Source organism: Camelus bactrianus, chromosome 4 (genome assembly GCF_048773025.1).
Source record: "Camelus bactrianus isolate YW-2024 breed Bactrian camel chromosome 4, ASM4877302v1, whole genome shotgun sequence".
In the NCBI taxonomy this organism is placed as follows: Eukaryota; Metazoa; Chordata; class Mammalia; order Artiodactyla; family Camelidae; genus Camelus; species Camelus bactrianus.
In genome coordinates, this window is record NC_133542.1 from 13,592,728 (window position 1) to 13,609,452 (window position 16,725).

Consider the following 16,725-nt stretch of genomic DNA (forward strand, 5'->3'; position numbering starts at 1 on the left):
AGGTGGCCTCAGCTGCGTGGCTGGGGTCGTGAGATGCAGGGCCATCCTGCGCCCCAGGCAGCCGGAACTGCCCCCCACCCCCACCCCCTTGATTCCACCTTCTGAAGACCACTTTTGCCACAGGGAATGGGGCGGGAGGATGGGGAGAGTGGCTGGGGATGTTTGGGGTTTGCTCGTTTGTTTTTCTTTTCTTCTCTTCGCTCTTGTTCCAGGGACTTCCCTGCAGCAAGCAGCCTGATATTTTATTTTTCTGGGCTCCCCCTTGAAGAGAAACACTGCCCATCAGTGCCAAGGGAGACGCCCTTTCTCTCCTTCCTCACCCCTGGAGTCCTGGTCCCTTTCCCCGAACGCTCTGGCTTCTTTCTGGATGTCTTGTAACCCTCACAGACACAGAAGCAGGGTGTGAAAGGATGAATGGGTGTGTTCTCAGCAGGTTGAGGAAACTGAGTTCTCGGTGCAGAAACAAACAGAAGCAAGATGTGTGCAAGTCTGGAGAGAGGCGGGCGGCAGGTCCTGAAACCCTGCGGTCCCTTGAACTTGCTAGGACTTGATCTGGTAGGAGATGGAGTTTTGCTTTTACACTTTTTTGAATCTTCAGAAGCACCTTTCCAGCCGGTGCTGGTTATGATACCAGCACGGATTAGAGAGTGTAGACCTTTAACCTTGGCTCCACATTGGAATCCCAAGGCCATGGGGTATCACGGGCCATTCTGAGTCCTCCAAACTGGATGATTTGGAGACCTCGACAGCCGACAGCCGATTTTGGTCCTCATAATCAAATGCCTAGCACAATACCACTTCCTCCTTTGAAACTACCTCCCCTCATTCCTGAAGTTCTTTTGACAGCACCGTGGCCCTGCTTCTCACAGTGTCAGGATACTGGAGAATCCTCGCTGAGCCCTGGTTCCAGTCCATCCATGTTGCCCTGCGCGGTCAGCTGACCATCACAGCATCCTTGCTGATGCCGGCTCACATTTCTTTTAGTTCTCAGCCTCCGCGCTCCTCCAGGAAAACTGCTGGTTCCAAAGGGACTTTGCTTTTGCTTCTCTTGAGTTAGGTCTCGAGATAAGGAAAACACTTGCTTGACCTCCGGGGTAGAAACATGGCCGGAGGGAAATGGGTTTTGGCCAGAGCTGAGGACCCTGAGGGGGAAGTGGACTAGGGGTGGTTCTGGTGAAATCTTAGCACACACAACAGCACAGTTGGGATGGGGTGAGGGGTGGGGGGTGAAGACCCATGAGAGAAATGGAATTTTCGAGATGGTTAAAATTTTCAGTCCACCTACTTTTTAGGGGAGGGGAAAATAGCCAAGAGCAGAAGAAACAAATGGATAATATGGATACAACTGGGAGGTTTTAGAGTCTTTAAGAAATGGAATTTGTAGGATAAAAGGCACTGCAGGAAGTCATCTTTCTGACCTGGCCACAGCCCCGGGGGAGCGTAACCCTGCCATCGGGAATGGAAGTCTTCTCAGTTACAGGATTTCCCTGTTATTCACGCCCTGTCCCCCAGCCCAGCCAGAAATGCTGTCCCTTGTATTTCATGCTGCAGTTCAAACCCACCTGCCCAAATCTGTCTTTATCTGAGAGGAGGCTGGGGGCTGACGAGAGGTGAGATGTAGCCAAGTCCAGCTTGGGGTCTGGCACTGGGGGGGCGGGCCCGGAACTGGGGGGCGGGCCCGGAACTGGGCGGGGCAGGGCTGTGCTGCTGATTGGTCACAAGGAAGCACTTGTGAAAAGGAGCCCCACCCCCGGACGGCCTCTTCCGATGGACCCGCGGATTTTTACTTTCCTCTTTTCAGCAACCACCACCTTAATTAACATAGTGCCTTTAGAGTGTGTTGTTGAGGCTCCGTTATTGGAGAAGGGAAGTGTGTGTGTGTATACCTCTGCTCTGTTAGCTGAGATACAATTTACTTCCCTCTTAGGGCCAAATCTAACGTTTTGTTGTGTACTTCAACCCACCATGTTTGAAGCCATTGGGGTTTTCATGGTGGCTGATGAGGGGAGGGGCCCACTTACACAAAGGTCATGTTCACAAAGCTTTCCGCACAGTGTTCATTCTACACCCACAGTCCTTTCATCTCTTTGTGTCCTGTTCTTCCTCAATCCTTGCTTTATTTCCAGTATTTCTTCCTCCCATTTTCTTCTTCTTGTATCTCAGAATTAGCAGAAAGCTGACGAATTAAAAACAAGAAATAGGCTTTCACACGCTGTTGCTGTAGCACTCCTATTCCTAACAGATAAGTTAAAACACTAGAAAAATAAAGAGCCTCACCCCTTTTCTTCTTCCCCCCAGTGGAGTAATGGAAATAGTATGTTTTGTTTGTTGACCTGTTTTTGTTTTTGAGTCCCTCAAAGCTGGGTTCAAGTCCTTATTCTTCCACTTGCTAGCGATGTGAACTTGGCCAAGTGATGTCTGTTCTCTGAGCCTCCATTTCCTCATCTGTAAATTAGAAAAAGCAATGCCTACTTCGCAGAGTTTTAAGAAAGCAATATGCAAATAAATATATGTCTGCCATATCAGGTACTCAGTGCATCCTTCCCTCCACCTCTCATTTTACTGAGTCTCTTAACACCTAAGAATTATCCTTCTTCATTGGATTTTAGACTAGGGAACAAATAATTTTAAAGCACCTGGTAGAAGCCAGGTTTTGTGCACTGGGGTCCAAAGAGAAACCAGATATGGGTCATCTCTTCAGGAGCAACCTCGTGCTGGCACCAGGAAAGAACTAAACAATCAGAGAACACGAGAGGGGCTGTGGGCACCACGGGAAACCAGAAAAGAAGACTTCTTAGGGCCAAGATGGGGAGAGTAGGAGAAGGCGTCCCTGAGGAAGTGACCCTGATGGGAACCTTGAAGGTGCTGGGAGAAAGGTGTTTTGAGAAGAGAGGAGCAAAAGAAAGCATATATATGGGAATTGCTATGGGTTCAACAGGAGAGAAAGAGAGTTGGGGAGTGACAGGGTGTGAAGCTGAGTGGTTGAGGCGTTCAGATCAAGAAAAAAGCATTGGCTGCTAGAGTTGGGACTTTGTTTGACAGCTGTGGAGAGCCATGTAAGTTTCAGGTTTAGGTTAAGGAGAGCTAATAAGGCAAGAGGGATTTTGCCTGAAGCACACTGAGGCAACTCTAAGAAATCCTTGTTTCCACAAGTTGCCTTTCTCAAATCAACATCAAGTGTAGAGCGTCCACAGGCCAGGAGTCCTAGCTCTGCCATTTATCAGCGATGCCACCTTAGGTGAGTCGCCCACTCCCTCCCATCTCTGAAATGAAGGTGTTGAACTGGGTCATAGCCAATTGTCCTCCCAGCTTTAACAGTAGTCTGTGATTCTCTGATTCTGTCACTGCTTTTTGGAGCTTGTTTTATAATTTTTATAGTTCACTTATTAAAATTGTTATGTGCACATGATGACTGATGCCTGGTAGACATAACATTTTTTTTCTCTATTCCATGTCAAAATTAAGTTAGTAAAATGTGTGTTGGTCTGGTGTACTAAGCTCAGAGTCAGTTGATTTCTTTATAGTCTTGGCCAGGTCAGAAATTATTTGTGTGACCTGGAATAAGTCATTCAGACTTCCCTGCCCTCCGTGGCCATTTCTGAAAATGACTATATCGAGAGGTAAGAGTAAGATCTGACTCTTAGAGTCCGTGCAAGTTTGTTCAGTGCGTATAAGGAAAAACTTCCTGCAAAGGCTAGCAAAAATCTCTAGTTTGAAAGTGTTTAGATCAGAAGTGGCTGAGTTTCTTACACAAAAGATATGTCGAATTCATCCACCACCACCATTCTCCAGAAAGACTAGGCAAAACTCTTTTTTTAACTTCATTTCTAAAACTGGATATGATTTCAGTTTGAAGATTTGGTCTACTTCTCTTTGGATCTTTTAAATGGCTGGCGTTTATGTTCTTTAGGAAAAATTACATGTGTATTAAAAATATCTAAAAGTCCGGAAAATGTGTAAGAGGGAGATATCAGAAATAGAAAGCATATTATTTTATTTACCTAGAGGTAAAATCATCATGCTGGACCCATACTTTATATTTTTTCCCAAAATAATTGGACCAAACCATACACACTCTTACATGACTTGACCAAAGTATCCCTCATCATTCATTAATAGACAACATAGGTTTAAGGGTCTGCTCAGATTCAGGCAAAATGAAAGGCTGAATCCCAGTGCTGGCAGGAAGCCATGTGTGTGAGTGTGTGCCGAGTGCTGGGGGAACCCAAGAGGGAGCTCATTAACCCTTTCTGGGAACTGACAGTTAGATCTTGAAGGATGTCACAATTTGCCGGGCATAGAAGGGCAGAAAGCATTTCCCAGGTGGAAGAAACAGCCCGTGAGAAGCTACTAGATACCTTGATAGACCATGGATGCTGGAGTCTGGAGGAGTCTCGTGTGCCTGGCAGGTGTGGTGAGTGGGCCAGGGTTCACCAGGAGGTGAGCAGCAGGGTGGGTGTGCCCAGTTAGGAGCGGCTTTGTTTGCCAGGCCGCAGAGCGTGGAATTTGTACTGCTGACAGTCGGGAACCAGGGACTTGACAGAGTCAGTTACTGGCTTACATTAAAGCAGTGGCACTGAGTGAGCACAACCAAAGCCTGGCTTTACTCTTAAGGATGGATTTTTAAAACTCCAAGTGCTTGAAAAATCTTCATATACAAACCAAATGCTTTGTGAACATTTCTCAGAAAATGTGCCTCACTTCTGCAGAATCTTCTTAAACACCTGTTAGAGTTCTTCAGTGGCCTTAACACGGTGGGTTCGGAAACTACTGCCATGGCAAATTTATCCCTGAAGAGCAACCTGGGTAGGAGTTATTTAGGCCACTCCCCGTGCTGGGAAGGAATGTGTTTGGGCCTCTGATGATGAGGAAAGCTGTAGAACCCAATATTGGCTGGTTTTTTTGGTTTAGGTCTTTCCCTCAGAATCGGGTATTTTTTAAACTGGCTCATTGGCGCCACCCGGTGGGAAATTGCTAGAATACAGCTGTGAAGGCCTGTAGGCTTTTGAGGGGCGGATCCAACTTCCTCAAGTTTCGGATGTATTTCAACCCTTCTTTCCCTGTAAGAATGTTAAGAGGCCTCCCCTAAACAGTTTTTCTCTTGCATTTGAGACTTCACAGCGTGGTGAGGAAAGCACTGGTCCTGGCTTTTCACAGACTAACTCAGTGGCTTTGTTCAAATATTCTCAAACTTTCCCTCTTTCGCTTTCTTTAAAAACAACAAAAAACCTCTTCCATACTTCTAGTATTCATAGTCTTTTAGTGGCATAATTGTTTTAGTGTTTACCCATTGCACTTGTAATTCAAAGTGGCATCAGTCTGGGTAAAGGAAAAATATCTCTTACATTTTGAAAATTCAGGAATGATTGCAACCGTCTATAATTAATATATGTTAATTAATATAAGTCAGTATCATCCAAATGCATATTCATAAGACTGTCTCAAAGGCTTTAAATCATGGTCATGTGTAGTGGAAAGAGCTGGACTTTGCACTCAGAAAAACCTGAGTTTAAATCTCACTCTGCCACTTTCTTTTTCTTTTTTTTTTAATTGTAGTTCATTTACAATGTTGTATGAGTTTCATTAGTTTCAGGTGCACAACAAGGTAATTCAGTTATGTGTATATATATATATTCATTTTCAGATTCCCCTGATTATAGGTTGTCACAAGATATTGAACATATTCCCTGTGCTGTACAGGAGGTCCTTGTTGCTTATCTAGTTTATACATAGTACTGTGTATACTTCTTCCACTTTCTGTGTGACTTTGATAAGTTATTCTCTGTCTCTGGCCTGTTTCCTCATCAGTCCAATGAGGACGACAAATCTGACTTCACAGGGTCAGGCTAAGGGTTACATGAAGTAATATATGTAGAGACATGAGGGACACGGGGACTGAGGGACAGCAGACCTTTGTTTGATGGAAGCAGCTGTTATCGTTAAGACTCTGAGGCTGACGCAGGCACCTGCTGGTTCACCTGGAGCACATCACTTCTGCTCTGAGGCCCGGATTCCTCTTCTGTCAAACAGAGATCACAGTTCTTCCCTCAGAGTTTTACAGAGGCAATGATATAACCACCCAAAGCTCCTGCACCTCATAGTTAACTTAGTGCTAGTTTAACAAGTGCTAGTTCCTTTCTTTGTGTAATTCTGACCCATTGCAAGTTTCAGAATTAGTTAGGAAGCCAAAATTGTGTTCATCCCGTGATCTCACCTTCACTCTTTGTTTCCCAAACACACACACACACACACACACACACACACACACACACACACACACACACACACACACACACTTTGCATTCCCACCTTATTTTTCCTGTCTCAGTCACCAAAAGTTAACCAAAAACACAAGAACCTTTGGATGCTTAACAGAGGAACAGCAGATTCCTTTTAAGATTGTCTTCATGTTTCCACCCCGACACGAGGGCCCTGGATCCTTATGTGAACCATTGTGAAACATTTACCTGTCCGTGTTTGAACCATTTACCAGTCTCCCCCCGCCCCGCCGCCGTCCCCATCCTGCCCCGGCCCCTCTGCTCCCGCCACAGCAGCACCAGACTCCCAGTGGGCTCCTCCTCAGCCGTGCACCCCTCCAGCTGCAGCCCCTCCTCCCTGTCCCCATTCCTCCACCCTCACCCATCAGACCCCCCTCCTCTAAGTTGTGGAGTCCATCTCAGTGGGCACCTTCTCAGAGAAGTCCTCTCAAGTCTCTTTCCTCCCAGCGCCCAGTGGCTGCTGCCATGTTTGTGCTTCCGAAGAGTCAAGAATGAATGAATTGGGTCTCTGTATCTCTCAATACTTCCAACCTTCCCAGTCACCTCAAGCAGGCATCACTGGTCCATTTCACAGATGAGGACACTGGGGACCCGTTCATCGCTTGACTAGACAAACATTTATCAGTCGTCCCTTGCCAGGCACTGGGAACACAGCAGCAGACATCAGACACAGCCCCCTTCTCCATGGATCCTACGGGATCTTACAAGGGATGAATCCAGGAGGTGGGAGTGAAGCAGATAACAGACGATTCCAGTTGTGAAGATGGGTGCCACGGGAGGGTGGAAGAGGAGATGACGCCCAGCTTTGGCGGTTCCGGAAGGCATCCCTAGGTAGGAACCCCTTTGGAGAAGACCCGAAGTCTCAGGGAGGCCGCACAGGGAGGTAGTGAGGGCAGAGTGGGATCTGAATGTGAGTGGGTTTGGTTCTACTGGGCCTTAGGACTTGTCCTGCTCTAAATATTTGCATTGACATCATCGTATTCTAGTGTGTAATCTACATCTCTGTCTCCCTAATGGACTGCAGCCCCTTGAGAGCAGCATATCCGAGGCACCTGGTACCTGGTACAAGCCCAGATTCTGCTCTGTAGAGTTGGTTATTTCTGGGGTTTTCTTTGTTTGTTTTGTTTTTTTAACAGAGGCACTGAGGATTGAACCCAGGACCTTGCACATGCTAAGCATGCACTCAACCACTGAGCTCTACCCTCCCCTCCATAGATGGTTATTTCTTTAACCAACATATCGATGTAGTTTTCTCATAGAGCCTTTGAGCACCTGGCACTCTGTTGGCAAGCTCCTCTGACTCAGACGTTTCCTATTTTATGGGGGGCTGGGGGGTGACCCAGGGTCAGCGCGCAGGAGGCATAGCAGCTGGTGTTAGCTCTGCAGCAGATGGAACTCAGAAGCAGCTCATTCGTCTAATTAAAACGACATGAAACGTGTCCTCCCGCGTGGTGTAGGGCTCCTTCCCAGCCTGCGGCCCAGGCCATTTTGGGGATGAAAGAGGAGCTGCTGCTTTGTGCTAGGCACCGTGCTAAGGGTGGGGGATGCAAAATGGACCCCGCGCTGTGACTTAGGGTTTCTTTTTCCTGCTACTTAGGAGCTCGCAGTGCAGTAGGGCCAAAAGACATGCCCAGAGTCCATGCACACACAAGGACGTGCACACCGGCTCCTGGTGTGCAAGACTCCAGGTGGGCACAGGTGGAGGGAGTGGCTGATCCACAGTGGGCGGGGCGGGAGTGTAGGAAGACCTCTCAGGCAGGTCCAAGTCCTCTTGCTTAAGTTGAGAGAATGAACGGCAATGAGCCATGGGCAAGGGTCTCGCCTGTACAGAGGCCCAGAGAAAGAGAACAGATGGCGCATTTGCAATCTATGAATGCCCACAAGAGCCAGGCCGATGGTGTAGATGGTGAAAGGCCAGCTGGTTGCGGTTGCCTATCAGACACAAATGGGATATTCTCTATTTCCTTTAAGAAATGTCGTCCCTCCCACTTTTCTTGACTTGTACCCACTGAAATTGTCCTTCATTCTTCCATCTTTGATTGAAACTTAAGTAAGAGAAATTCTGCTCTACTCTAAGAAAAACAACAGCTTAAATCCAATGATCATGTCAATCAGTAAGTGATACTTGGCTCCCGCTGGGAAGACAGCTGGGCATGGTGAGGACTGGGGCAAACTGGAAAGTGTCTTCTCCATCTGAAGAGGACAACCTTTCTCAACTCCAGCTGCCCACTGGCTCCAGATCTTGCAATTTTTCAGAAAAAGAGAGCAACCTGGATTTTTGTCAGTTAGCTAAGTTTTTTAAACAGTGCTTTGCTTAAAAAACAAAAAACAGAAACAAACAAAAACAAAAACACAAACTGCAGACCAGACGGATCACATCTGTATGCTGAGCCTTATTCATGGGCCATGCTTGCAGTCTCTTGTTTAAAGGCTCCAGAGGTTGCCAGGGTATTTTCAGAATCCTTCAACAAGTCATTGCTTTGCTTATAGTTACTCCTAACCATCCTTCTCCCCCTGCTTTCCAGAAAGAGATGACGAGCAGGATGTGTCACTAACGCCCCATCTTACCCTTCGGAAGAAAGAGGAAAGCTGTTTCCTCCTGGAGTCCTGGGCGGGCAGGAGGGAGACTTCCCTGGCTGAAAAGATGCACCGACTTCCAGGAGCAGGCGAGCTGGAGACCAGCGGTGACTCCCAAGAGATGTTCCCACTCACTTCATGTGCTCTTAACCCTCTGAGTGCTGCTAGCCACGACCTGTGGACCTGGCTGGGAGGGGGACGGCCCCCTTCCTTCTGTCTCCGATCGGATCCTCCCGGAGGAAGGAAGCCTCTGCACTTAAGTGTGTGTCGCAGTTCTGCCTGTGACCTAATGCCTAAGCTTTACTGGAATTCAGGTTTTGAGACTGAGATACCTAATTGTACTTTTCCACTTACCTGTCTTGTCGGCCAGCCGCCTTTTCTGTCACGTGTTTTCTTAGTCCCCAGTGAATTTTGGAACTCTGGGTGCACAGCCAGCTTTTCTCTAATGAGCCTTCCTGTCCGGTCCCTGCAGGCTCCGGTCCTGATGCTGTGGTCTTGCTCAGAGGCCCGCGGCCCGCCCGGCAGCATCAGTGCAATTTCTCCCATAGGCAGTTTTCCCAGCGGATGGCTTGTCTCTGCCCCGAACAAGGTCTGCACTACACTTTCCCTGCAGGGAAGAGACTGGTCCGTAGTCAAAGGCTAACGAGTTACCAGTTCACCCTGAACAGAATGTGTTTTTTGATAACCACACCATTCCTTGTTGCTTCCATTCAAGACAGTTTTCCCTGTTTCCCAGAAGAGAGCAATAAAAGAAGTTATAAATGACCAAGAGTGATCTGCAGAAGTCCTGAGTCAGATTAATGCAGCATTTGTTCTTAATTAAAGGGTGTGGTGGCTGTCTCTACACAATACTGAAATTTCAACGGAAAAAACCAAAAACCAAAAAACCAAAAGTACAATGGGTAATTGGTGCGTGCAGCCCAGATGCCTGACCCATTGCCTGGTAATCTTCCCAGCCAGCCCTCTGAGCTTCTAGATCCAGCCGAAGTTTTCCTTCTCTTCCTCCACTCACTCCCTTCCTCTGCCTTATGATGTTATGACACAGAGCTACTTTCTGCCTGGATGATGCTTGTGCCACGGTTGCCAAGGTAACAGTGGAGCTGGAGCCATCTTCCTTCTTCCATCCTCCCCCGTGTCCCTGTCCCAGCAGACAGCATCATTCTGTGCTACACCCTGCCTTTTGAAAGCTAAGTGACTTTTAGCTGAAGAAATGTGGCCTTCTCTGATTCATTCGCAAAACTGTGGTGATCCTGAGAGCCTGGGACGAGGGGGTAATGACACTTCCCGCGATGGTTTGAATTGGACAAAATAGCAGTTGGTGGAGGGGTGTAGATAAGATTGTGTTAGTGCATCTTAATGTGATCCTGATTAAAGAATAACTAAACAGCTCCTGTGTCGTTTTATTACACGTCACGTGTTACAGCCATTTGTGGCTGCCAGGAGAGCCTAGGAAGGCATGAAATCTTTCTTTGTCCAAACGGAGGAAGGGCTGGCTGTCTGGGCACGGTGGTGTTCTGCGTTGACCTTACCCAGCAAACCAACCCGCACTCCGTATCCCGTCCAAGTTGTCTCCCGGAATCCAAACGCTGCTGCTACCTCTCTCCACCTCATTGTGCTCTGATCAACGACCAATATGCCTTTTTTGTTTGTTTGTTTGCTTCCTTAGTATCTTTGAGAGGATAAGATAGGCAAAGATTTTTTGCTACTTCATTTTTGGCTGAAAGAATATCTTTCTGTCCTAAGGATGCCGAGAACAGAGACACAGGATCCCCTCTTCCCGACCTCTGCTGTATGCAATGCGTGCCACGTGGAGTGTTGGTCAGTGGGACCGAGAAGTGGCAGCTTGGAGCCCAGGCCCTAGGAGGAACTCTGAAGCTTTGCACCGTGGGAAACTGTCAGAGTTTTGCATTAAAAAGTGGACAAGGTTCCTGCCTTTTAGTAATGCCTAATTAAGTAGGATGGTGGACTCTGAAAACTTTGGTGATGAATTCTTTTTAAGGTTATTTGCTATTAACTGTTTGTGCCTATGAAATTTCCATTCAGTTAAAAAATCCAGGTATTTTTGGAACTTCTTGGAACAATTTCCTCCTGAATATATTGTTCACTGCACTAGTCAGTCCTCCCAGCATGAGTGCTGGCAAACCTCTTATTTTTTAATTACAGAGTGTTCTTCTTCCTGCGGAACTTTGTTTGGCAAATTCTAAAGAAAATCATCAGAGGCAATTTTTTTTTTTTAATCTCTTTGGCCTAACTACATCCTAAGGACATCTCCTAGCCAGTGGAGATCTGGGCTCCTGGCAGCCCCTCAGGGCATCTCCTGCTGTCTGGGTCTGAGATTGACACGTTGTTCCTCCCTCCTAACCTGGCTCGTTCTCCCTCATTTCCCACTGTTTCACTTTTTTTGTTGTTGAATAATACATGTATGCATGAATTTTTCTTTTTAATTTTGAGAAATGTCAAAGTGGAAACTTCAAAAAGGAAAGATTATAATGAACATCCGTATACCCTTAGTTGTCATTCTGTTTAGTGGGTGAGCCTTCTTCTCTAATGTGTGTGTGTGGCGTGCATATGTGTGTGTGGTCTCTGTGTCTGCGTGCACATGTATGGGGGTCTTTCATGACACTGACACTACGAAAGAGTTCACGCCGGTTTGTTTGTAGAATGTGCCCACAATCAGGAATTTTTTTCTGATTGTTTCCCCATTATTAGATTCAGGTTAAACGTTTTTATTAAGAATACTACATAAGTGATGTTGTTTCTTTCCTTTTGCATCACATCCAGAAGCATGCAATGCCCAGTAGTTCCTTTTTATTATAGATACTAAGCTTGATCAGTGGGTTCAGGCATTATCTGCCTGATCCAGTCATTACAAAGTTCCATGATTCATTAGAAAGCTCTGAAATTCAGTATGCATACATTTTATAGAGTGTGCGACTGTGTATATGTGTTTCCTTTTTTTTTTTTTTTTGGAATCTTTAACTTCACATTTAATGAACACACAGCATTTTAACAGGTTCTATGCAGAAATGGTTCTAATATTGATTTGCCGTCACCTTATCTTTTTAAAAAGGGTTGGAGTGCGGAGATACAGAGGCTAGGTTAACCTGGCCCCAGTGCTCATATATGTGCTTTCCTTTCTTAATATTCTCAAAGAGCTCCAGGGTTTCCCAAAGATTACAGCCTTTGCAGTTAGATGACATAGCAATGACAAAAAATCCATCTCTTCCCATTTAACAGAGGGAAGGGGAAGCAAGAAGTTTACCTCTGCAGCTAACACGCGAGTCTGCTGGCTAATGAGAATTTGTGTGGCCCCTATAGCCAGAGCCAAAATATATATCTTTTTTTTTCTACATCCTCAGTGACCTCCCATTCAGACTGATGGCTTATTTTACTAAAAAAACTTCACTCTGTGCATCTATACTCCTCTTGAGTTCTCTGAACATTTTGGCCATCATTACTTTAAACTCTTTCTCAGATAAATTACCTATCTCCTCATCACTTATTTCTTCTCTTGGGATTTTATCTCGTGCCTTGGCCTGGGAGATATTCCTTTGCCGCCTCACGTCATCTATCTTTCTATGTGTTGTGGACTCCTTCCACAGGCTTTGGGATTATTGTTTTCTTATTTCTAGTATCTGCCCCTGGTGGATGAGGCTGAACTAGAGGTTTATGCAGGTTTCCAGGCAGGAGGGGCAGGTGCCTGCCCACTGCTGCGTGAAGCTTGGTCCTGGACCTCTGGTGAGGAGGGCTGTGTCTAGAGGCCTTTGTGGCTTAGGGAGTCTGATGATGGGTGTGGCTGTGTTCCCACCCTGTATGTTGTTTGGTCTGAGACTTCCCTACAGGCTGTTGGCTGGGGCTAGGTCTTTGTGCTAATGATCCAATCAAGATGTCAGCCTCCAGGAAAGCTCATGTAGATTAACACTCCCGGAATGTCCACCACCAGCTTTTATGTCCCCTGGGTGAGCCACAGCCATCCCTCACGTCCCCAGGAGACCCTCCAAATCCAGCAGGCAGATATGGCCCAGGTTCCAATGAAATCATTGCCTCTGCCCTTGGACCTGATGCACATGTTTCTGTGTACGCTTCCCAAGCAAATGGAGCCTCTGTTTCCCCCAGTCCTGTGAGGCTCCCAGAGCCAAGCTGCTCTGGCCTTCAAAACCAGATGTCCTGGGGTCTCCTTCTCTTCCCAATGCCAGAACCTAGGCTGGGGAGCCTGATGTGGGGCTCAGAGCTCTCACTCCTGTGGGAGAGCCTCTGCGACTTAAGTATTCTTCAGCTTGTGGGTCACCCACCTGGGGGGTATGGGGCCCACCCAGTGGGTATGGGTCCCAGTTATATCGCGAGCATGCCCCTCCTACCGTCCTGCTGTGGTTCTCTCTTTATGTTTCCAGTTGCAGAAGATCTTTTTTGCTAGGTTCCAGTCTTTTTTTGATGGTTGTTTAGCATTCAGTTGTGGTTTCGTTGTAGTTGCAAGGAGAGGCAAGCTCATGATCCTACCACTCCGCCATCTTGACCGGAACTCCCCAGACCAATGGTTTATTTTAGACAGCACGTATTTGCATTGAAGGTGATTGCCCAAGGGCACAGAAGTTGATTTGGTTGTGGGTGGGAGGAATCTCAGCTATTACACTGGGTCAGGGCCCTCCCAGGGACCATAGTATATATGCAGATACAAAGTGTGTGTGTAGTATTACAATTTCCTGGGGATAGGGGGATGATTCGGCTCTTTAGGAGGGTGATAATGAAAAGAAAAAAAAGGTTGAGGAATACTCATCTAGAGTCAGTTTCTGCTTCTGAGATTGAGATTGTTGATTTTTTCTTCCTGGGGTGTTTTCTCATTTCTGAGGGCCAGGATAAATGGAGACAGCTTTGAGAGATTTCTTAATCCATTCCCTCTACCCTCCCAACCTGTATCGTTAACATTCCAGATGAAAAACTGATTCTCCTCTCAAAGATTTTCAGGCACAGAAATTCCACTTCATCCTCTTGTACAACCCACAGACCAGTTTACATCGGAAATCCTTTCATTCAACTTGAGCCAAGCTATCTTTGATTTTCAGCTCACCTTGTCTAGTGTCCCAAGTTAACAAAGATCCAGGGATGATATAGGATGAGTAAGAACATACGAAATGATAGCTTTATTTGCACATTAAATATTTGAAGACTGTTACCAACTGTCCTTCAGTCTTCTTTCCCTGTCATCTCCCATTGGCAGAATTCTCTTGGAAGTCTTGTTGCCCCACTGTGAACATTTCTATACTTCAACCTGAAACCTTCCCAAGGCTCTCCATGGCACTGTGCATTATGGCTGCAACCAGCAGTGAACGTATAAGAAACGACTGCATGCTTTATCCAAACTGTATTGTGTCCTTATCAACTGCTGACGTGATTTTATACATTTATAAATTTCCTTTTTTGTTATATTTGCCCACAGTAAATCCTCCTCTATATTCTCTTCTGCCATTTTGGTTTAGGTTTATCTTCTTGAGCTTCCTTCCTACCTTTAGCATTCTTCCTAAGATTACACTGTGTTGTTTTGTCTTAATCACCTCGTCAATTGGCAAAGCATTAGGGGACTTGGATAGGGTTCCTGTCGTCTTTTTGTGGTGATTATACCAATTCAGCATTCAGGTCATTGATGGAAGCACATCCCTTCCTATGGTCTCTAACCTTTCATCACTTCCACATCCCGTGGGTATCACACTGTGAGAAAAAGAAGTATCATAGAAACAGTACAGCCATGTTTTCAAGAAATGTGTACAAAGGCAAAATTACTAAAAGGAGTCTGATGTGTCACTTGGATAATACCGTTGTCTTTTGTGCTTTGATCATTTTGGTTCTCGAGGAAATAGGCGATTCTCTCCTAGAATTAGCCAAACAAAGCGTGTTTTGGAAATAATGGGGTTTTTTTTCCTGCTTTAAAAAATATATCCACAAAAAAACTTTTATAATAGGCTATTTCCCTCTGGCAGTTATTAATTCTGGGGAAGAAGTTTTCAATGAATAAATAAGGATTTTTGTAACTTTTAGAGGGAAGAGTCCATTTCTAATCTGACAGGTAAGCTGTTTTACTAGCTTTTAGTGTTCTAATTTCAGAGTTTTTCAGTGTCTTTTCTAATTGCATCAGAAAAAAGATTTAGCATAATTTTAGTTTTGTGTGTGATTGAATAAAGGGTTTGGTTACAAAAACAGGCTAACAATGAAAAACAATTAGAAATGTAAGATAAGACTAAAGGATATTTATGAAATCAGTTCTGTGTGAGCTTAGGAACTCAAATGTCACAAATAAAAGACACATAACCATCATCTAGTCTGTCTTTTTTGTGTGTTTGGTATATTTCTTTAACAAATATATTCTTTATCTTGCCATGATCCTGGAACTGGTAAACGAAAAGAAAGGTTAATTCTAAAAAAAAAAAAAAAAACAAAACAAAAAACAAAAAAAAACTAATACAAAATTTATTTTAGAACACATACACATATTTGTATTTTAGCAGAAGTGTCTTTATTCTATTACAGATTCTCCCAAGAGGGGGTCATACATCATGTTTAGCTTCTCAACAGGTTAATCACGCACATCTCTCTCCAGGAGTAGGATTCAGTATTACATTAGATAATGATTTGGCATGTAAGTATAATAAGTCTAGATTTTAGAAAAAAGCTCATCAATCGGAGTAAATAAATCTAAGGTTTAGTCTCAGGTTTGCCACTACCTTTTTTGTATGACCTTGGATAGTGTATTTAACTGTTCTGTGCCTCAGATATCTGAACTGCAACTGGGCTTATAGATGTGTTCCTATGTAACTTATAGTTATTTTTGGACAATCATGTAAGATGAAAATATATGAACATATTTGGAAAAGCAGAAATGTATAAATTCTTATGTACGATTTATACATTTACAGTCACTGTGGAATAACTGTAAATGACTCCAATAACCACTCCTGTTCCCAATGGCAACAATTGAGTGCTATGTCTGACAAAAGCCATTTGTGATGAAGTGACTTCTAGACACAGGGAGTGAGGAGGAGTGAACTTCTGGAGCCCAGTCACAAATATAAAGTGTTCCTCTGCCCCTCAGCTCCGCAGTCTGAAATGTACACCAAGACGTGACAGAGAGGCAGACTATGGACGGAATTTGTCCCGTAGGCATGTTCTGTGAATCGTTGTTGTTGTTTTTAACTAGCTACCAGCATAACTGGGAAATTTGACGCTTAAAAATCAGAATTTCTGGCTTTTCTTGCAGAATCAAAAAATCTGGCAACACTAGGTTTTTGTTTTCATGTGGCAGGAATTGGCTGAGAAGTGGCTGACCGATTTAGATGGGGTTCTCTCTCTAATTTACCACTGTCCTCACCACTCCCTGTTGCCTCCCAGACACATGGCTGATTGTCCCCATTGCCCTCTTATGCTGGGATGCTGCACTCACGTACATTTCTTGCCCACTTTTTCCCCATAGCATCTATATTGTATAATTTATTTACTAGGTTCACTGTGTGTTGTCTGTCTCCCTGCAACTGGAATAGAAATTCCACGCCATCAGGAATCTCTATTTTGTTTATTGCCGTGTACTAGCACCTAGAAGAGAGTGTCTGGCACAGAGTCGATGCCCAATAGACCTTTGATGAATAAACAAAGGAGTGAATGAATTCACATGGTGGATAGGTGCTTGCTATCAGAGAGAAGTTAATTAAAAGCAGTATGTAACAATGATAATGATAATTTGATGATACTAACACCCAAAGTACACATTTGAGTGCGAACTGTAGACTAAGTACTTGTTAAGGGTTTTAAATGGATAATCTCATCTAACCCATGAGGTGGGTTATCTGTTTATCCCCATTTTAAAGTCAAAGTTACCCAAGTAACT

At 45.0% G+C, this 16,725-nt stretch overlaps 1 protein-coding gene across 7 annotated transcripts in view; it reads left to right on the top strand.

The window, feature by feature from the left end:
- MOB3B (MOB kinase activator 3B) overlaps positions 1 to 16,725 on the top strand; it is a 191,878-nt gene that overhangs the window by 167,096 nt on the left and 8,057 nt on the right. For 5 of the 7 annotated variants that reach the window (XM_074361488.1, XM_010957890.3, XM_074361487.1 and 2 more), the window contains exon 4: positions 8,804 to 15,161. The exons of the other annotated variants lie outside the window; for them this stretch is intronic. In XM_074361488.1, coding sequence (XP_074217589.1) covers positions 8,804 to 8,833 — 30 coding nt within the window. In that variant the 3' untranslated portion in view covers positions 8,834 to 15,161. Of the gene's footprint in view, positions 1 to 8,803; positions 15,162 to 16,725 lie in introns of those variants that run through there. 7 annotated transcript variants of the gene reach the window in all.